This window comes from Arvicanthis niloticus, chromosome 9, assembly GCF_011762505.2.
Source record: "Arvicanthis niloticus isolate mArvNil1 chromosome 9, mArvNil1.pat.X, whole genome shotgun sequence".
NCBI classification, from domain to species: Eukaryota; Metazoa; Chordata; class Mammalia; order Rodentia; family Muridae; genus Arvicanthis; species Arvicanthis niloticus.
The window spans coordinates 66,387,402-66,409,745 of record NC_047666.1 but is presented as its reverse complement, the minus strand read 5'-3'; the positions used below and the strand labels follow the sequence as shown (position 1 = coordinate 66,409,745).

The 22,344-nt window shown below is 39.7% G+C and overlaps 2 protein-coding genes across 2 annotated transcripts in view; one reads left to right on the top strand and one right to left on the bottom strand.

The window, feature by feature from the left end:
• The first annotated feature begins 1,847 nt into the window (after positions 1–1,847).
• LOC117714815 (C-type lectin domain family 2 member E-like) lies at positions 1,848–10,516 on the top strand. The gene is made up of 5 exons (XM_034511488.2): positions 1,848–2,011; positions 4,457–4,582; positions 7,523–7,707; positions 8,275–8,381; positions 9,175–10,516. Exons 1-5 carry the CDS (start codon positions 1,915–1,917, stop codon positions 9,311–9,313), a joined length of 654 nt encoding a protein of 217 aa, XP_034367379.1. The 5' UTR covers positions 1,848–1,914; the 3' UTR covers positions 9,314–10,516.
• Positions 10,517–11,114: 598 nt separating this feature from the next.
• The window catches only part of LOC117714816 (killer cell lectin-like receptor subfamily B member 1F), a 36,327-nt gene continuing 25,097 nt past the window's right edge, over positions 11,115–22,344 (bottom strand). Inside the window, exons 5-7 of the mRNA XM_034511489.2 lie at positions 21,494–21,648; positions 21,037–21,152; positions 11,115–15,823 (exon numbers count right to left, since the gene is read on the bottom strand). Coding sequence (XP_034367380.1) covers positions 15,700–15,823; positions 21,037–21,152; positions 21,494–21,648 — 395 coding nt within the window. The 3' untranslated portion in view covers positions 11,115–15,699. The remainder of the gene's footprint in view (positions 15,824–21,036; positions 21,153–21,493; positions 21,649–22,344) is intronic.

Genomic DNA, 22,344 nt, shown 5'->3' with positions numbered 1-22,344 from the left:
GGCCCCTGTCTCTTCCATATCCTTGGCAGACTGGTTTCCATATTCCACATAATAATTGCCACTCCCTGTTTCTTCAGGTTCTTTCAGAAAATAATTGGCAAAATTACACAAACATTCTTCTGATGGAATTTCCTCAGGTCTCCAACATTACCCAGCAGTTTGAGCCCCTGCTTTGGACCAGTGTTCCAGACTGCTCCAAAGCAGCCTGTGCTTGCTACCCAAGGTGGTCCTGTAGAACATGGGTGGTTTTCTTTGGACCTGACAGTCTTGTCTCTTGTTGATGATAAGAGACGACACACTCTCTTCTGTAACTGCTTCTCAGCTGAAATTTGGACATTCTTCTCAGGGCCCAGGAGAATCAATTGTTGGCCAATGTTCAGGATTGGGGAAGGAAGTCAGTAATAACAGGGAACACTGTTATTACTAAAGCTAAAGCTTCTAGTTAACAACAGGTAAGCTAGTCTTTGTTGCAAAGAGATTTTAATATATAAAGGCCTCAGAGGCAAGCATGCCTGACTCAGAAATTTGCCATCTTGCTCCTTAATCCATGGTCTCTTTTCTTGTTTGCCTTTCTATAATCATCTTATACACTTACAATCTGACATTTCAACCTTTACTAGCTTGTATCAACCATTGGACTGAGATAGAAGACAACCTGTAGATTGCTGTCTGTAAGCAGGTGAGGGCAGGTGAAAAATAAGGCTAGAGCCTGTGATTGGGCAGTGGAAATAGATGGCGGGATGAAAGTTTTAGAGACAGGACACAGACAGAGAGACAGAGGAGACAGGACAAGGAGACAACAAGAAGAAAGAGGACAAACCAGATCCAAATGGCTTAAAATAGCCACAGGTAGCTATGAATATCATAGAGGAGTAATAGAATGATATAAGGTAATTCGTCCAATCTCAGTGGGCAAAGTGCAAGTGTCACACCATTACATTGTGGCCATACCTGGACTTTGCTGTCTATTATCACTGCCAACCCCTCAAGGAACTAGAACACAATATACTTTCCCACTACACTGCATATATTGCTTTTTACAACATGCACTGTATGCTTGTTCCTCTCTTGTCTGTTGTACTTAGTTCTTGGGTGCACTCTAGCACTCACTGACGTAAATGTTGTAACTTTCCAGTTTACATGCTGTAAACCATAATGCAAGAATATCTCTCAAAGGGATCTGTTTCTGCACTCTTTGTGGAGTGCCCACTGCGGATGGAGCTGCTGCTCCTAGGACAGACCCCTGGACAGGTCATGATTCTGTAGCTTTGTGTTTCCCTTCATCTGCATATCAGCAGTGCCCTGGTTCTTCTAACGAACATCATAATTACTGATGGTTGTGAGAGTGGCCAAATATAGAGATTCTGTGAGTAAAAATGTTCCAACATTAAAATAAATAGGCTGAGGGTGGTGGCTTGCATTTTTAATGCTAACACTTACAAGCAGAGGCAAGCCGTTCTCCAAGAATTTGAGTCCAGCCTGATCTACAAAGTGAGACTGAGACTAGCCAGACCTACAAGTGAGACCCTGTTTCAAAATAAATAGTTCCCCCAATTAATAACAGCATCTTTTATCAAAGCAATATTCTTCTTAAAGAATCAGTGATAATAAGTAAGGAACAGTTTTCAATTCTCAGGCATTTAGCAGTTTCCTTTATTGTGTTTAAAGTCCACTTAATTTCCTGTCACATTCTCCTATCTTGTGATTCTGCTTCTCCAACAGACAGAAAACTATGTGCTGACTGGTGATGTGTTCAGGACTTAGGAGTGATTAATGAATCACCTGTCTGGGCTGCGCTTGTAAAGTGCTTACTAGAAAGCTCAGACAGCATAGCAGGCGCCTTCTCCCTCTACACAGTTTTGTTTCAAATCTACTGAACTCAACTGAGTCTCAGGTCTTCCTCTCAGCTCATAGATGAGTGCTGCAAAGATTGAAGAGGCCTCTATAGGCATGCTGAAGACAGACCTCACAGAGTCTCATGCTGCAGACTGCCTTCAGGAGGGAGAAACGGGTATGTATTTTAATGCAATTTGAATCAAGCTAAAGGAATAGAGGGAAGTTTCAACAGAGACCCTCAGAAGAGCTGAGAATCCTGCCTGTTAACCTGTCATAGTGAGTCTCTGTATGAGTGGAGACACTTGGAGGCATCTGTTATATTAGTTACTCCACTGGAGTATTTAACACTCAAATATTTCTGGACAAGACAAATGAATGATGAATTAACTACAAGAGCCTGAGACATAGGATTTGTTTTGTTTGGTCTTGATTTTCGGTTGTTTGGTTCGTTTGGGGGTTTGGGTTTTGTTGTATATTTGTTTTCATTTGTTTCTTTAGCCTGTTTTGCATACGTGCATGTGTGTGTGTGTGTGTGTGTGTGTGTGTGTGTGTGTGTGTGTGTGTGTGTGTGTGTGTGTGTTTCCCTTGCTAGGACACTCTGGTGAATAGGAGGATGCTGCAGTGCATGCTCCTTATGTCCCAAGGTGAAGGAGACTCTAATTTTTCAATGATCCCAGCTCTGAGGTTCCCTGTGGTGCCAGAGCTTTGCAGATCTGCTTCAAAAGGAAGGGAGAGGGTGTAGTGCAGGGCAAGGTTGAATCCCCAACCACCAAATCTTCTACCATGCATGGTTTGTGCTAAATTATGGAAATGAACAATCCTGTGGAATTTCTGTTTCAGTATTTAGAAAGAAAACCCTCTTCTGTATTTGGAAACTGTTTTGTTCTTTTATCTTTTTTATTTCTTTCTACCCTCTTCCATTACATTAATTTTTTCTTGTTTGTTTTACTGAAAAAAAAAAATGGTTTTCCTTGAAAACAGCGTTCATACTCACCAAAAAAGCAAGATCAAAACGAATGTAGATGCTTTTCAACTGAACCAAATTTTCCCATAATTGGAACATTTTTATTTCCTGCATTGCATAGATATGTATACATGGCCCATAGTTCTGTGAATTGAAAATTTATTATAATGCTTTTTGTATATGATTAAACTTCTCCATAATAAACACTTGAGGCTTAAATAAAAGAAGGAGAAACAGAAGGAAGAAGAGTTAGTATATAAAATGAAAACTATTTTGTGCATTGATATATTTTTCTGCAATATTATAAACTCATTCATGAATTTTAAAGCCCCTGTAATAGACTGTTTAGAACTGTATATGTAGATATATTCATGTAGTCTCACTATGAAAACTTTTATCTCCTTTTATGATGTTTGACTGTTATTTCTTTTTCTTGTCCTTTTGTCCTGGACAGGACTCCCAGAGTCACACTAGAACAGTGTGAGCAGACATCCTTCCCTTGTTTCTGGGTCACTGGGGAAAAGCATTCATGCTGGCTCAATGTTTGTTTTGGTGTATCATAGGTACCTGTCTTAATTAGAGATTCTATTGCTTGGAGGAAACACCATGACCAAAGTAATTTGGGAAGGAGTGTTTATTGTAGTAGTGTTCATCACTGAAGGAACTCAGGCCAGGAATTTACCCAGGGCAGGAACTTGGAGTCAGGACCTGATGCTGAGGCTGTTGAGGGCGCTGCTTACTAACTTGCTCCTAGCAGTTTGTTCACGCTGCTTCTTATAGAAGACAGGATGACCATCCCAGGGATGACGTCACCCACAGTGTGCTGGGTTCTTCCACACCAATCACTAATTAAGAAAATGTAGTACTGTCTTGCCTACAGCCCAATCTTATGGAGGTGTTCTATTACCTCACGTTCCCTACTCTCAAATGAATTTAGCTTGTGTCACCTTGACACAACCATATCCAGTATAAACCTTTTATCAGGTTAAAGAACTTCCTTCAATTCTTAATGTGTTCAGAGTTGCTATTTTGGATTTACCTTGAATTTTGAACAAGCTTTTGCTGATTTTGATGAAATGCTTGTTTTAATTTTTCTGGTAATATATTGAATTATATATCATTAGGTGGCTCTAGTTAGCTACATTCATGGATAGATAGAACAGGGTAATATATAATTACTGTATATAATATATAGAACTATAATATAGTTCCCTCAGCCTCTTACTCAGTACTTAGCCAAGATTAGCCTTGAACTCCTGACTGTCATGTACTGGCATCCACAGTCCTGGCACATTGATTTTGTTTTGTCTTTATTACTATCATGGTTCTCTCAGTCCTAACCAGGTCTATTCCTATGGAGCCAGATTTATAGTTAACCTTGTTGTTGTTTCTTCTTCATCCTGATCTTTACTCTTTCTGTTTCTTGCTCTTTCATTGTCCCTTAGTTCAATAACTGGAAGATTCTATGACAGAATGTCTGTCTCCCTTTCCTCTAATGTTCTGTGAACCAAGGACATCACTTATGAACTGAAAGTTTCTCTGAAGGGCTTTGCACTAGGGGGGGGTACAAGCCAAATCTGCACATGGTTCTGGGGTAAATTTATATATTTCTATAAAAGGGTTTTAAAATTGACATTCTCACATTTATAATTTCAGGTAAAAAACTAAAAGCAAAATTTCTCAAAATTGTCTCCCCTGAGTTTCATGTTAAGCTTTACTGCTGCTATGGAGTGATCATGGTCCTCACTGCAGCTGTAGTTGTTCTTTCTGCTGCTTTGTCAGGTAAGTGATTGACTCTCCTCCTGAGCTCAGTTAAGTCTCAGCTCTTCCTCTCAGCTCATAAAAAAAGGGGGCATGGGATAGGGGTTTGTTTTCTAAGGGGGGGAATGGGGAAAGGGGATGGCATCTGAAGTGTAAATAAAATATCTAATAAAAATAAAAAATAAAATTTGTTTTGTAACGTTAAAAAAAAAAAAAGAAAAGAAAATACACCAGAAATTCTAGTTCTCTGGGAACTTAGGTTCCAGCAGGAAGATGCAGTAAAGGAACACACAGGCTGTGGTGTGCACAGGAGGCCAGGCTCAGCATTTCTGGGAAGATGACATTCAGCAAACTCTAGACAGAGATGCAGGAGACATATGTCCAGCTGGGGGAACTTTCCAAGACAGAGAGTAAGGAGAGGAAATCTCAATGTAGGAAGCTCAAGGAGTAGGAACCCAAAGCTGCAGCTAAAGGGAAGTCAGGACAGTGAGGAATCATACGGTTAGGAAATGTACAGAACCCATGACCCATGGTTAGAAAGTTCCAGAATATGATTCCTAAGGGATTAGTTGTAGTCTGTTTTGAATAATGTGATAAAATCTTATACAACTGGCTGCCACAGCTGGAGTAAATGTTCCATGATCTTGTTGGATATCATGGAGTTTTAAGACATGGTTTTTCTAGATGCCCTGAAACTCATTATTTACACCAAGCTGGTTTTGAACTTGGAAATCAGCCTACCTCTGCCTCCCAAGTGCTGAGATTAAAGATGGGCACCACCAATGCCTGAATCATTTTATATAATTAACTTTAACTGACTGAGCCAGTGACTAATATACAAGTCTGAACAGGTTAAACATTTGCCAACAAATCTTACTCAGTGTATCCTAAACTATTATATAACCTAAGAAGAGTCAGATGAAAGAAGTGCCGTCATCCTCACTGCCCCTTGCATTTGTCCCTTTCACTAGAGCCTTGCCATACTTAGTATGAGAACTGGGGACAACTATAACATAGTCCCACTGAAAATAGTTAGGGGATCATTTTCCCTGTTTAATATTTTGCTTCAAAGATCACTTGTTTCTTGAAATTCAGTAGACATTTAAAAGAGCAGCTGATACATTCTAATATGTTATAGGAAGAAAAAGAAGAAGGTAGGGGAAAAATTTATCTATTTTTCTAAGATATCATCTGAAACCTTTCTTCAGTCTCATCTTCTTACACACAAACACACACACACTACCACCACCACCACTACCACCACTAGCACAACCACCACCACCAACAACAACAACCACAACAACATAAGCACACATGCTGGCACAATTGTATGTACACACACACACACACACACACACACAGACACAGACACACACTACTTTTTTATAATAGACTCACAGGTGAATACATCACACAGCTCCATCAACATAGCCACTCAAACACTTGCCAAGACCCATACCTTCATATCTTGCTAATTTCCACACAGTTAGAATACCATTCTGAAGCCAGGAAGTTTTGCCTTTGGTTTAGACTTTCACTGTCAGTCACACTTTTGTACACTTCTCTGCCACAAAAAAAGAAAATCTATGGCAGAGTTGAAACTAGAAGCACAATTCTGTTTTAAACTTTTCACAACTTGTAGCCCATTACCTGCATCCCGTCCTTCCTCGTCACTGTATGTCACTCTTCCTTCTTCTCCCCTCTGTGTGGTGTTCCATGCCTACCCACACAGCTGCTCACACTGTCCACTGCAGGCTGGGACTGCAGGTGAGGGCTTACAGTGGGCTTGTTTTCCTGGAACTTGGATGCCCTTCCTTAATATTATACTTTCTGAGACCCCCCTTTCCTACAAACTTCATTAACTGCTAAATGAAACATTCTGGTTTGTACCTGCAACACAGGTACATTATCTGTCAGTTGGTGAGCATCTGGGTCAGGTCTGTTTCCTTGCTATTGTAGATAGGGGAGCAGTAAACACAGGTTTGCAAGTATCTCTGTGGTAGGGTGTGGAGTTCTCTTTATATATGCCCAGGAGTGTCACAGCTGGGTCACACGGCAGGTCTATTTTTACATTTTCTGAGAACAATCCATATGAACTGTATCAGCTTGTTCTTCCACCAGTAGTAAATAAGTGTCCCTGTTTCTTAACATGCTTCTAAACAGACTGTGTTTTGCCTGCATCTGCCCCTGCCTCTGTCCCTGCCTCTGCCCCTGTCCCTTGATTACTGGGATTTTAGGCATATGCCACCACTATACAACATGGTTGTCAGATTTCTTAATCTGAGTTTCTATAACAAGAGCCAGCACATGTTTGCATATACATATATATATACATACATATATATGTATACATACATATATAAAGAGAAAGAAAGACAAAGAGAGAGAGAGACAGAATTATAGGACACTTATGATCAAAATGGTGGTCTAAAAAATTATTTGACCCTGCCATGTTTTGTATGCTGGCATTTCTCTATAGTAAAATCCAGAAAAGAGTTTGTTTTCTTTGGTTAGAGAAAAGAAGAATGTGAAAGAGGATTATGGGAAAGCATGTTGTAGGGTTCTAGGAATCAGGGACAGTCCTAAGAAGCTAATGGCCTAGAAATGAGTTTCTCACAGGGCATGGCATCTTGTTCCCAGTACTCAGGAAGAACAGCCAGGAGGATTATTACAATCTCCAGAGAAGTTCAGCCCACATTGTGAGATCAAAGCCAGGCAGCAGTGAGTAGCTAAGTTCTGTCCCAAAACACACAATACAAAGAAGAAAAATCAAACAATTTCCTTAGAGCTCCACTGGAAGGCTCTGGATTGGGGGCCTTCATGGTAGAAGGAGCCTCCTAGTGATCAGTTGAGAAAGCTATATTCCTAGCACACACTTCACAACTGACGTCTGGATGGCTAGACAAAGAAACCAGACATAGAAACGTTTATTACATTTTTATATCACTGTCTGCATTTTAGTGAGAAATAAAAATGCAATCATGGAGAGCTGTGAACCTTGCTATGCCGCATGCCCAAGTGGCTGGATTGGATTTGGAAGAAAATGCTTTTATTTTTCTGAAGACATTGGAAACTGGACATTCAGCCAGTTCTCCTGCATGGCACTAGATGCCCATCTAGCTCTGTTTGACAGCCTGGAGGAGCTGGTAAGGAAGGGGATCAGTAATTAGTTTGTTGGGTTTTTTGTTGTTGTTGTTGTATGTGTACTGCCTTGAGATAGAGAGCTTGGGGCTAAAGCATGGGGAAGGATCTCATTCAGGCAGATGGGGTACATGTGGAGAACAGTGGTTTGTGCCATTTCCTGAGGTCATTGCTTCTGGCTTGAGCCCTAAGCTGTTGCAGAGACCTGTTCTCATGTAGTGCTCATAGTAAGACCTTCCAGGCCAGACATACAACGTCCAGAGATACCTTGTGGTCATGCAAGTTTTTCTCCAAGTATTCACATGTTGCACACTGAATGTGGCATCTATTAAAAATGGCAAGGACATCATAAATCAAAGACTTTCCATGACTAATGGGATGGGTGATCATCATTGTATTTTGGGTTATGTGTGTAAAATGCTTACACTGAGAACTGAGGGTTATTATGGCTTTAAAGTTGATGACCCTCAGTTACAAGAAGCTGCCATCCTGAGAGGAGGCTCTTGGATGGAGACTCAAGGATCCTGTGAAACTGAGAGACATGTGTATTTGCTTTACCTGTGTTATGACAGAATTTTCTGAAGAGATACAACGGGCCTTCTGACCACTGGATTGGCCTGCACAGAGAGTCATCAGAGCATCCTTGGATATGGACAGACAACACTGAGTATAATAACTTGTACGTTCTCAGAAAAAATTCCCTTATACTGTGTTCAATTTCTCTGAAACGTGTACATTGTATCTGTAAGAGATGCAAACACCACAACACGTTTTGGATGTCATCCCATTTATTGGCCATCTTTCAACACATTTACTTAGAGTAATTTCACTCAAAAATCTATACCATAATATCAGCATCTGGGGAAGATGTTGTCTGCTCCATCACCAACTGAAAAATTTTTTTTCCTGGTGTCAGAACTATAGGTGGGAAGTGGGGAGCTTCAAAACCCAAGAAGCCAGTACAGAACTGTATGGGTAAGACTTGTTGGTCCTCTGTTTGCACTGTACCTGTTTACAGACACAGAGACTCCAGGGATATTGGTAATCTTTCTAATGCCACCTCATCATAAACCCAGAGACAGCTCTTGTCTGTGAGCATAGCTAGCCATTTTGAATGGAGACATTTCACTGGATTGGTAAAATGCAGTTAAAGTCAGGTCCATCATTAACGACCTCCAAGAAATTTATTAAGAAGTGGGGTTTCCCCCACTTTTATACATGTGTAAATTACATCAAGAACTGAAAATCACCCTCTCTGAGGTCACCTGAAGCAGCAGTTCCATTTGAACATGATAGTAAGCACCAGTGTATTCCCTTGTATGCACATTCCAGGGTTCAACACAGATGAGTGACAAAGATGTGGTGTTCAATTTGAGCCCTGAGGATGCAAACAATGTTAGGTATAAAACTATTGCAGGTGCTTGAATGCAGTGTCAGCCTGTGCAGTAATTATTATTTGTTCTTTGATTTAGGGTTCTCACCCGAGGAGGAGGAGAATGTGCCTACCTGAGTGACAGGGGCATCCGCAGCAGCAGGGGATACACACATAAGAAATGGATCTGTAACAAGCCCAATACCTTACACTGCCCAGTAATTGTAAAGCCAGGGTAGGGAATGTGCCAAAGCATGCGTGAGAACAGATGCTCTGTGACCTGCTATCTACAGTTGCTCCTCTACTCCTGATCTACCAAAACCATTATCCAAATCCATCAATAATCACATTGACAGCCAAGATGAAAATTCACTTAGAGGGTGATTGATCTACTGCATAGAATTCAGATAGATGATTCTAAATCAAATAGGTGTTTGGGTATGAGTTAGTACTCATATGTAAAACTAAAGTATAAACAGATCTGTATTAGTGAGCTTCATTTCATGATCAGGTATGAACTTTTTCATTTGTCCTTGCTATGAATTCAAGGGACCTAAAATATGGGGTGGCTGAACCCATGAAAATGATTCTGTAATCACAGGAAAAGGTGATAATTGGCCTGTGGCCTCCAAACATTATAGTAAATATAGTCAGCATTTTCTTAAAAAACTTCAATGACCAATATGAAGGCAAATCTATACAGGATTAAAAGCAGTGCTGCACACTGAGATTTAATAGCATTGTCAAATATTTTTACACTTTACTTCTCAGATTTTTAAAAATCAACAGTCTAAGAATATGTTACAAACAAGTGTCATTTTATTTTCCAAATTTAACTTTTTTGAGAACTCCATACATAAGTATGCCATTTGAATTTTATTCCTTACTAAATTTTTTTCTGATCAGGAGACAGTTGATTACTAACCCCCCCCCTCCAACCCCCTTAAAGCATTTAATGCCTAATCTTGCAATCATTTAAACATTGTTAAATTTTAAGGACAAATATTTTAAATTTTTGGATTATGTGCTACACTGTACTGATGAGTCCCAAAAAGGACGAAATAACAGGTCACAAGCAATTTCTCTGTTAACTCTTTCTTCTTACTTTATATATGGATTAAACCTTCTCACGCATGCTAGGCAAACACTGTACTACTGAGATTTACCCCTATCCCTTTTTGTAAATTTTGTTTTATAACAAGGTCACTCTGTAAGCCCCAGATGCCTGGTACCACCATATAGCCTTGCTCTCTATTAAAGTGTTACTTCAGGGACAGGAATGTGACTTTGATGGTAAAGGCACCGACTACTAAGACTGAATTCAACACCTGGATCCACATGTTGGAAGCCTAAAACTATCCACAACAAGTTGTATGTGAACTTCAAACTTGCACTGTACACACACACACACACACATTGAAATGAAATTTAAAAAATTTAAAGTTCTTTTTTTGTAGTACATTGTGTTTATTTTGAATCTGTATTTTTATTATTGGTATTTTGTTGTTGTTGTTCTTTGGTTTTTTGACACAGAATTTCTCTGTGTATTCTTGGCTGTCTTAAGCCCTGCATACCTTTGTAGACCAGATTGGTCTTGAAGTCAGAGATCTACCTTCCTCTGTCTCCCTAGTTCTGAATTCATAGGTATGTCCCACCACCACTGGGCTTACCCTGCTCATTAATACAAGCATATATCATTCAGAAAAATACTTTTCTCAGCGCTCTATTCATACTGCATTTAGGTCTTTCAGCTTTGCAGTCCATCTCATTTCTAGCAAACTAATAATAAAAATTTTGTGTGTGATTCACTTCTGCATTCTCAGAGAACAGTACAGTGTGTCAAACACAAGAGTGTTTAAACCATATATGTAAGGAAGGTATGTTTTTGTGATAGTCACTGTAGGATTCCATGTTGGATTATATAGATTATCAGTTACCAAGAAGATACTTTCTTACAAAAAAAAAAAAAAAACTAATGACTTTATATTATTTAACTGTGTGTGGTTGTTGTATGACAGACTTTCCTGGGCATATACAACACACGAATCTTCTCACTCTAGAGAGGGAGCCCATGACAGACCAAATAACAGAGACCATCAAAATCTAACATGGTAAACCTATAAGTTTTATTGGTGTTACTTATACAAATTTAGGTGGGAGGTTACTTACAAGATCAGAATCGATTTAAAGGCATATGTATCATTTAAGCCCACCTCAGCATGGGAGCTCACAAAAGCTGGAACTCTGGGACACAATGTATAGCCTGCAGTGTGCTGGAGAGTTCCTGTCTTAGTTAACTCATGTATTGCTGTGAAGAGATACAATGAGGACGGCAACTTATACATACTGGGAGCTTGCTTAAATTTTCAGATAATGAGTCAATGACCACCATGGTGAGGAGCATGATAGGACGCAGGCAGGTATCCTGTTGGAAGAGTGGGTGACATACTGAGACAACAACCACAAGACAGACAGTGGATAAACTGAGGATACTGTGGGATTTTTGAAACCCAACCTCAGTGACATAACTCCAGCAATATGACCACACTTCCTCCAACAAGGCCACACCTCTTAAGTTTCCCTAATAGTCTCACCTATTGTGGACCAAGCATTCAAATACATAAGCCTATGGGAGCCATTCTCATTCAAACCATCACTGTGTTCTTCTGGGGGAGGGGGGGCTCAGTTGTTCTGTGATCTTCTAGGCCATCCTGCTGGTCTCTGCTTCTTTAACGCATTTGAGCTTGTCCAAGACTGACTCTCAGCAGTCCTTACTCCATATACACACATATAGAAGAAAGGGGCCTAGTGAATCTGCTCAGTGGCAGGGACTTTGCGAAGCTATTTGGAGTTGTTTGACTTCCTGTCTTCCTACTTTCTCTTCAGAATGGACTATTTCTCTGAGAACACTCTAGCACTACAATATAAGTTCACAAAAGAAGTTTCATTGATGTTGTGACTCTGGCCAGTATAATATTTATGTGTAAACTAGCTTCTAAGTCATATATCAAGAAAATATAGATTACCCCATTTATAGCCCAATAACTTGGAAATTTTTGTAACAGCTATCACAGAGTTTCTTCATGTGTAAAATAGGTCAGTGGACAACTATAATACTGATAGGCTTATCTATGAATATGGCTCACCAGGCTCAGTACATGCTTACTATCCTGGTCTTCCACTACTGCATCATGGAGATGAAAATGAAAAAAACAACAACAGTTTTCACTTGACTGTAAACTCCAGGTAACACTGCTGCCACCCACAGGTGACAGCTGTTCAAAGAATTTTCTCATAATCACTGGAATTCATAATTAGTTGAAGAAAATGAAGTTTGAATCTTGCTGTTTTCTTGGCTAGTGATAAATAAAATATATGCTTCTGTTATGAAGGACAGTAGCAATGAGCCCCTGGCACCCAGGTACTTCATGGTTACAGTGTCTCCTGTGGCCAGCATTGTTTAGATGAAGTTATTGGATAAATTTCAGGAGATATACAAAGTCATATCAAAAGAGATTTATGGGCTGGGTATAGTGATATACTACTTTATCTTCAGTAACTGGTTGATCAAAGAATAAAGATCTTTGTGAGTTTGAGGCTAGCCTGGTCTACATATCAAGTTCCAGAGCAGCTAGAACTACATAGAGAGATACTGTTTCTTCTGAAACAGTTGGTGTCGTTGTTTGAACAGTCTGAAAAACCAGAACAACAAAACAATCCCAGTTTTATGTTGGTGCTCTAACTTAAAGGCAAAATCCCACTGAGCTTCTGGAAAGATGGCACAGCAGTTAAGAGAGAGCACTGACTGCTCTTGCTGAGGACTTGGGTTTGGCTCCAAACACATTGTGGTGGGACATAACCTTCCCTAACTCAAGTCCAAGGAAATTCAGTGCCTTCTTCTAACCTCTGAAAGCACCAGGTATGCACATGTTGTTTGTGTGGTGTGTGTGTGTGTGTGTGTGTGTGTGTGTGTGTGTCTGTGAATGTGTGTGAGTGTGCATGTACGTGTGCGTGTGTGTATGTGTGTGTGTTTGTATGTATGCAGGCACATAATCATATACAATAAACTAAAATAAATCTAAATGTATATATAAAAGTTTTAAACAAGAGCAACATTGATCTCTCTTTCAGTTTTGAAGGCCAGAGGTACAAAAAAGATCTCATTAAACTAAAATTTACAGTAGAACCATGTTCTTTTTGGATAGCTAAGGGCAAACTCTTCCTTGGCCTAATAGTCTCAAGAGGCCACCTGCTTTCCATGGCAAGGGCCCCTTCCTTCATCTTAAGTACCAACAGTGTAGCATCCTTAAGCTTTTCTCTGATGAACTCTCTTCTCTATAGAGGTACACAGTGATTAGGCCAGGACATCTAGTTTTTTCAGAAATACCTCTCCATCTCAGTGTATTTAAATTACATCTGAAAAGTTCCTTTTGATGTAAGGTAGCCTGCATACAATATTAGGATATTAGGAGAAGTATGTCTTTGGGACCATTGCTCTTATAACTGTATATGTATGAATTAAAACAACCATGAGGCTTCAAGGATTGTGTTGAATGTGGTCTGATTTTGCTCCAAAACCTGTGGATTTTGCCTCATAATACACTATCCTTTACAATCTCCATTCATCTAGTCTCTCTACTATGTCACATCCTCAAAAGCAGAGGGTCTAAGGGAAGTGAGGCAGAGATGATTTGGGCTGATAATTTCATGACATTTTGTTGGTTTTATATTTTTCAACAGTTTTTGTGAGTGATTATCCACATTAGAGTCAAGGACTTTTCTGTAATGCATGAACCCAAGAGTTACCCATGTCCTTGAGCAACCTCAGTAAACTACTGGTCCTCTAAGATGAACAGGATGCATTTGTCTTTTAGTTAACAGAAGCCCACTTTCTCTGGGAAGAATAGAATTAGACTCCTGAGGATGATGTTGCATCACGGTTGAAGGTGAAATATTTGGAAATAAGTTTTCTATTTGAAGGTTGGGTACATGCCTCGGACTTATAAACAAGAAGAAATAGAAAGATGACAGAAGTCATTCAGTGCATAAGCATTAACATTAAATTTACATGTGCTAAGTAACTACTTTAAATACAGAAAATAGAATGGTCAACTGAAGTTCAACCCACATAAAGAACTACAGACAGTTAAGGAATGCTGAGGGGGAAGAGCACACCAATTGGTTATCCAACACCAAATTGTCGGCCCTGAAAACATGTATGCAAGTAACATTATATCAGCTGAGTGGGTTCTATTTAGACATATATATGCTTCCATTCAGTAACAATTAATGCAAAATACACCATGAGTTTGAAAGGGAAGAAGGAGAAATTGCATACATACAAAGTTTTGGAGGCAGTGGAGGGAAGGAAAAAATGTAATCATATGATCTCAAAATAATTTTAAAGTTTATTTTTGAATAATAATTGTCTTTTCTTTTTATTTTTATTTATTTTCCTTTCATTTAATGGAAATAAATTTTTGTCATACATATTCTAAATGTGGTTTCCCTCCCCCAAATGCTCTCAAATCTTGGATCACAGCATATACTTTAATTTTATTAACTTCACATTGAGTGATGAGGGTCTGTAGGTGTCTATTACAAGAGAAATTTCATTATGTATCTTTATATGATAAGTTTAGTTTTTTTCTTTTGATTACAATAGAAAATTTTTTTATTTTTAAATAAAGATTTTTATTTTTTGGTTTTTGGTTTATTTATTTGTTTGTTTGTTTTGTTTTGTTTTTTTACAGAAGCAGGCATCCAAAAGATGTATCAGAATACTTAATTTTGAAAATTTCACTACAATTTTTACATAAGCCATAAGTTAAAGAGAGATGTGGATGAAAGAAGTGATGAGAAAATTAGAGTGGGATGCCTGTGGACAGTGGGAAAAGACAAGCCCTTGTCTAAGTCTTCTTGTTGTTGTTGTTGTTGTTGTTGTTGTTGTTGTTGTTGTAACAGGAAACTAGAGAAGGGAGCCCACTTTTACACAGCTCAGAAGACTGAGAAGCCCAGCATCAATGGAGCAGCATCTGCCCAGGGTCTGCTGGTATACCATCATAGAGTGGGAGGTATCATATGAACAGAGCTCAATTTGCATAAAGTCACACTCATTTTCGCAACATTAGTCCATTATTAATCAACAAATTTGCAAGTGTCAATCAATATAAACCCTTCCCACCTCAAGCTCATTAATGCTGAGCCTCTGCTGTCAGTCAAGAGCAAGACTTGAATCAAGGTTCTATAGCCCAAATGTGAAATGGCTTGAAGCGGGGATGGGGTCAAAATCCAGACTTTATAGTTTTCTGCAGCTGTCTGCAAATGATCTCAGACACAGAGATGAACAAGGGCCACACAAGGCCTCCAGTGCCCCCTGCTGGCCTGGGCTTCCTTCTGTAAAACTCCTCTCCTAGAATGTCACATCTGTGTCTGTGTACATTTACATTACACAAAATCTGGACACGAGCATCTGTAAAAGTCCCAGTGGTTTTGGAGTCCATGCTTTATGCCACTACATATGCACTGGATGGTCCAACAGCAGACGGCGTTTGGTGCAGAAATCTGATGTGGACAGTAAAGTAAACAAGATGAGATTCACAATCAGGAGTCAGGACACAGGGTTTCAGACATGTTTCAGGGTCTTTTGGCAGATCCAATGGTTGTCTGAAGAACAGGAATCCGAAAACACTTCTGTGTGTGAGATGAGGGCACAGCTGTTTTCTACATCCTTGCCAGTGATTTGTAATCTGGAGAGCAAAGCACAGCTGCTCCTAGTATCCAAGATTTCCTTACAATTATCACATCAACGATTATTTGTCTTTAGATTTTTAAGAAAACTCTTGATTACATACTATTTATGTATAGTAAACACACCGTGACAAACATTATAAACATATGTAAACATTTAAAATACAGCAGATAAAACCCCTATAATTTTGCATTGCACTGTCACTGAAGAATTCTTCCAACAAGAAATCTTAATCATGATGTACAAAAAGGAGATTTGGGAATTGGGGATGAAATCTACTCCACCTGCTACAAACATTATGTAGAAAGCATCTTCATTTTGCCGAACTTTAGTTTCCTAAAATATATAGGGTAGGTCTAGCTAATGTTTAGGGAAGGTATTGAGATATACATGAATACATGTCAACACTTACAGTAGGTGCTCAGTCACTGTATTTAACAGACAGAATAAACACAGTGAGTCTCTAGAATTGGATGCAGAGAGGACAAGAGTTTCAACTCATGTTGAACAGGATCTAATTCCTTCCTGTGTCATCCCAGAGGCTGGTGCATTTTTGCTTTATTGCAGCACAAGTCTCATACCCTGAATTCCTGCAGACCCCTACATGTAGGAATGAGACCAGAAGACAAACACTAACACAGGCATTTTCTGGGCAATTGCAAGGAAGGGTGAGTTCAAGACTAGCCTGTCTCTTGCAGAGGATATAACATCAGGTAGACCTCTCTCACTCCTGTGCCTTTGCCTCTGTTCCTTTGCCTCTGTTTCTTTTTCTTAATAGTGTTCCTTGAGAATGAACAGAAATTTTAATGACACCCTAGTGTCTCCCCTTCTATCTTATTTCTACCTGCTGTAGACTCCAGGCTCACTGGCCCAAGTTCTTCTGGATCATTTTCTGGTCTCCACCTCCCAGCTCTCTATAGGAATGCCAAAATACAGGTATTCGCTTCTGCATCTGGCTTTTTATATGGGTTCTGTAGAATGAGCTGTGGGGCTTAGTCACCTACAGATTGTACTTGGAGCCACTGTCTCAGTACTGTGCAAACAAAAGCAGACTTTAGCTGACTCTCTTTCTCCTGTAGCAGGACGGCCTCCAGATTTAGCTGGTTGTTGCTGTTTGATCAGAGCATCATTTAATCCAACGGTAAAATCACACAGAAATTGAGTGTAATCCTCCACTTTACATGAATTGTTTCATTTTTTATCATAATATTTTTGTATTATGAATCAAGATTAAGTAAACATTTGACATCATATACAATTAAGAAACACACACAAAACAAAATCAATATTCATACAGACACAAACACACACAAACAAACAATCATTAGTTTGTATAAAATTATTTACAAATGGTAATGTCTATTCTGGTTCTGCCTAGAGAAGCTTGTTTCGTAGCACACTAAGATGCAACTTTCTGCCACAGTTCTAATGAACTACATAAGAACTTTTGTGTAACAGTGGGAGAGATAGTTTAGAGGTTAAGAGTGCTTACTGCTTATGCAAAGGACACAGATTCAACTTCCAGCTCCCACAATCATCTGTAACTCCAATTACAGAAAATCTGATGCCCTCCTCTGACCTTTCCAGTCTCCTGCATGTACATGGTACACATACATATATGCCAGCACACACACATAAAAAAATTAAAGAAACTCTTTGTAAGTGTGTATATTTTAAAATTTTTAAAAATCTAAGTATTTCAGATAGACATTTTAAAATATTTTATCTCTAACATGGATAACTTAATCTACTATTTATCCTGTAAAATTCATTGTAAATAAATACACACAGAGAGACACACACAGAGAGAGACAAACTATTTTAAAGGGTTGATGTGTACTTCTACATGAAAAATTTCAATAATAGTTGACTTGTCTTTTCAGCCTATTCTGAACCTTTCAAGAATTTATAAACTAAATTAAAATTATAAAACTTGACTGGTTCCTTCCGGTCTGGGCCAGAGCACTGAGCAGATCTTGGGTGGCAGCTCTGCCCCCAACATCCAAGAACCCAGAGGAAGCAGGGATCCCAGGCACTCGAACACAGGCAGTATCTTAGGTAAGCAGACAGCAGTGCCCGCCCTAAACAGGGAGTAACTGGGACCCACAAGGACCCAGGAAGTCACTCCCGGCCCAGAACACTGGTTCCTTCTGGTCTGGGCCAGAGCACTGAGAAGATCTTGGGTGGCAGCTCTGCCCCCAACTTCTAAGAACCCAGAGGAAGCAGAGATCCCAGGCGCTCTAACTTGGACAGTGTCTTAGAAACTAGTTCTCAGATCTGAGGCCTGGATCAGACCTCTGCCAGGTCTGCTGTTGTGTGGACCCCAGATTCCACCTGAGACATACTGGAAGGTCCACTCAACCCAGAGCCATAGAGGAACAAATGAACTCAGAGCTTCAGACAACATATCCTGAGATATTCTAGAGGAGACACTGCACCCAGAACAGCAGACACCTAGCTGGACTACTACCTTGGAGGCACCATATCCTGAAACATCCTAGAGGTACCACCATAATCAGTGCAGCTGGAAAAAATCACAGAGACATCTGGACCCCTAGGAGATCAGACACAAGCTAGATAACTAGAAAGACAGGCTTCAGTCAGAGTCAGCAAGTACAGGCAGCACTAGAGTTAACCAGATGGCAAAAGGCAAGAGCAAGAATGTAAGCAACAGAAACCAAAGTTACATGGCATCATCAGAACCCAGCTCCCCCATCAGAGCAAGCCCTGAACACCCCATCACACCAGAAAAGCAGGAATCAGAATTAAAATCACTTCTCATGATGATGATAGAGGGCTTTAAGAAAGACATAAATAACACTCTCAAAGAACTTAAGGAGAGCACTGGTAGACAGATAGAAACCCTTAAAGAGGAAACACAAAAATCTCTTAAGGAATTGCAAGAAAATGCAACCAAATGGGAAAAGGAATTAAACAGAACCATGCAGGATCTAAAAATGGAAGTAGAAACAATAAAGAAATCACAAAGGGACAATACCCTGGAGACAGAAAACCTAAAAAAAAAAGATCAGGAGTCACAGACACAAGTATCACCAACAGAATACAAGAGATGGAAGACAGAATCTCATGTGCAGAAGATACCATGGAAAACATTGACACAACTGTCAAAGAAAATGCAAAATACAAAAAGCTACTAACTCAAAATATACAAGAAATCCAAGGCACAATGAGAACACCAAACCTAAGGATAATAGGTATAGATGAGGGGGAAGACTCCCAACTAAAAGGACCAGTAAATATCCTCAACAAAATTATAGAGGAAAACTTCCCTAACCTAAAGAAAGAGATGTCCATAAATATACAAGAAGCTTACAGAACTCCAAATAGTTTAGACCAGAAAAGAAATACTTCCCGCCATATAATAGTCAAAACATCAAATGTACAAAACAAAGAAAAAATACTAAAAGCAGTAAGGGAAAAAGGCAAAGTAACATATGAAGGCAGACCTATAAGAATTACACCAGACTTCTCACCAGAGACCATAAAAGCCAGAAGATCCTGGACTGATGTCATACAGACCCTAAGAGAACACAAATGCCAGGCCAGACTACTATACCCAGCAAAACTGTCAATCATTATTGATGGAGAAACCAAAATATTCCATGACAAATCCAAATTTACACAGTATCTCAACACAAATCCAGCACTTCAAAGAATAATTGGTGGAAAACTCCAACACAAGGAGGGAAACTACAACCTAGAAAAAGCAAGAAAGTAATCTTCCAAAAACCCCAAAGAAGATAGTTACACAAACATATCTCCACGGATGATAGCCCAAAAGCTTGGATTAGGGAAGACTCAACCCACAAAACACATGAAGCTCACAAAGAAGGACGACCAAGAGGGGATGCCTCAGTTCTACTTAGAACGAGAAACAAAAATGCTCAAGGGAGCAAATAGGGAAACAAAACATGGAACAGAAACTGAAGGAGGGGCCATCAGGAGACCATTCCACCTGGGTATTCACCCCATGTACAGCCACCTAATCTAAACACTGTTGTGGATGGCTGGAAGTGCATAATGTGAGGAACGTAATATAGCTGTCTCCTTAGAGGTCAGCCAAAGACTAACACACTCAGAGGACAATGTTCACAATTAACCACTGATATGATCAGGGGTTTCCCAATGGAGAACTTAGTGAGAGGACTGAAGGAGCAGAAAGGGTTATTGACCCCAGGTGGAAAGCAACAATACCAAACAACCAGAGCCCCCTAGGGTCTAAACCACCAGCCTGGGAACACATAGGGAGGGACCCAAGACTCCAGAGGTATATGTAGGGGAGGATGGCCTTGTGGGACATAGGTGGGAGAGGAGTTTCTTGGTCCCATAAAAAAAAAAAAAAAATGAACACACGGGGGGGGGGGAATGTGAGGGCGGGGAGGGGATAGTGAGGGGGGGTAGGTGCGGTCATTGCCTCATAGAAGCATGAGGAGGGGGATGGGATAGGTTTCTGGGTGGTGGGAGGAAGTAGGCTAAGGGGATAAAATCTGAAATGTAAATACTACAACCAATTTTAACAAGGGGGGGAGGGAAGTCTTCAGAACCAACATCTTTAAGAAAAAAAATGTCAGCCCCCTGGGGGTGGGAAATTTTTTTTTTTTTTTTTGATACTAAAACTTGTTCTGAGAATTGTATATTGCAGAATACACAGCCTTGGTGTGTCTACTCATCAAGCATTCTGAGCAGACCTGCCCAAACCTCTGATGTCCTGGAATTCCATCTGGATTCAGTGAAGACACAGCATCAGAGGCTTATCAACTTACATGTAGGAGGAGCTAAGGTGGGAGGAGTACTGAGAGGAAGAAAAAGAGTAAGAAGAGGAGAAGAAGAAGGAGAGGAGAAGCTAGGTGATGAAAGAGAGAAAGAGGGGGGAGACAGGGAGGCAGATGTTCATGTATCTCCACCAGTCAAAAACAGTTGTTATATCTAGGTCGGTCAGTGGGTTACACCTCTGAATGAACAATTCCAAACTTATAACGCTTATGATTAACATTATTTTTAAAAAATGTATAAATGCAAAAAGGAAAAGGGGGCATGGGATAGGGGTTTTCTAAGGGGGGGGATGGGGAAAGGGGATGGCATCTAAAGTGTAAATAAAATATCTAATAAAAAAAGAAAAAAAATTATAAACTTAATTTTTAGTAAAATAGATATGAATTGAATTGTAACATCACCTCATTTGAAACTTACAAGTCAGGATTTAAAATAGAGCCATTTATCCACTTCCAGATCTTCTCCTCTTGTACATAATTTAGTCCAATAAAAAATAGCTGTTCTTTTCCCTTTATAAAGTTCTGCACGAACCTCTATAATCAAAACAGAGGGAAAGACTTAAACTACAGCACGTTTATTCATGACTTACATTCTTCTATTACCTTCTAAAACATGATTACTCCTATTTGAAGTTTTCCTTGCTCCCCACCAATAATTCTCTCTACATTGAAGAAATTTTTCTCTATATATTTGTATTTTAATTGATTCATCCACGTTATTAACTCATAAGTCCAATTATTCTCTCACATTATGAACTCTTTAAAATGCAAGCCTCCAGTTCCTGAGCATAGTCAATTAGTTAGAGCCCAGAGAAGTTGACATAGCCTAAAGAAAGGCCTTATATTTTACTTAACAATATTGTTTAACAATTTACCAGTTCTTCTTTAGTTTCAATGTGCAACAAAGTGGCATCTTTTATAGAGCAGGCTGCTAGACCTTCTGTCCAAGGTTTGGAAATTTGAGAAATAAATAAGCATTTGTTCCAGTGTTGATGCCAGTGTCTCGGGCACTCTAGTATGGCTGATCTTCCTAGAGAAGAGAGAAAACATGTTCTATTTGTGCACTGTTTCTGCTACATCACAATCAACTACACACAGTAGGTACTTCACTAGTGCATGTGGGTGCTGTGGATGGCTCTGGTATTGTTTGTATTTTGATGTTAATTCTGCTTTCCTGGGACAGACTGTGGATGAAGAATGAGTCATGTACTCAGGTTACTTGTCAACCATCCCCTAATGAATAAAGGAGCCAATCATTGGTGGAGTAGGAGAGACTTCTGGGTTGGATAGGGGAAGAGAGAAAGAGGAGAGAGGGGATCTTTTTTGGATGGGATAGCAATAGGACAAGATGTAGCTACTAGTGTCTTCCAGCTTATGTGGCAAATCTGCCAGGATTCACCACCAGAGGATTTAGATTTAATATGGCTTACAAGAGTAGGATTCCAGTTGTTTTGCCCAGTGATTGATATTACCATTGTTTCTGAACTAAATTTGTGTGGTGTTTTCCTTCAAGGTGCGATTCAACTGGGTTCAAGAGAGAAAGGTACGGCAGCAAAGTGTGGGTTTGTCAGATGTGCAGTGAAAGGCCATAGGAGTTTTGAAGCATGGAGCTGGCGTGGTAGCGACCTGCCAATGGGAACTTAGAGAGCTATGTTGAGAGATTTTCAAGCTCTGAGTCAGAGTCTCCACAAGATAAGAACTGGCCTGTGAGATCACCTGGGTTGAG

What these genes read in the sequence shown, in the direction of transcription:
- LOC117714815 (XM_034511488.2), top strand. Translation starts at nt 1,915, where the DNA reads ATGAGTGCTGCAAAGATTGAAGAGGCCTCTATAGGCATGCTGAAGACA. An exon ending in TCTTTCTGCTGCTTTGTCAG is followed by an intron (nt 4,583 to 7,522) that starts GTAAGTGATTGA and finishes TCTGCATTTTAG; the next exon opens with TGAGAAATAAAAATGCAATC. An exon ending in AACACTGAGTATAATAACTT is followed by an intron (nt 8,382 to 9,174) that starts GTACGTTCTCAG and finishes TCTTTGATTTAG; the next exon opens with GGTTCTCACCCGAGGAGGAG.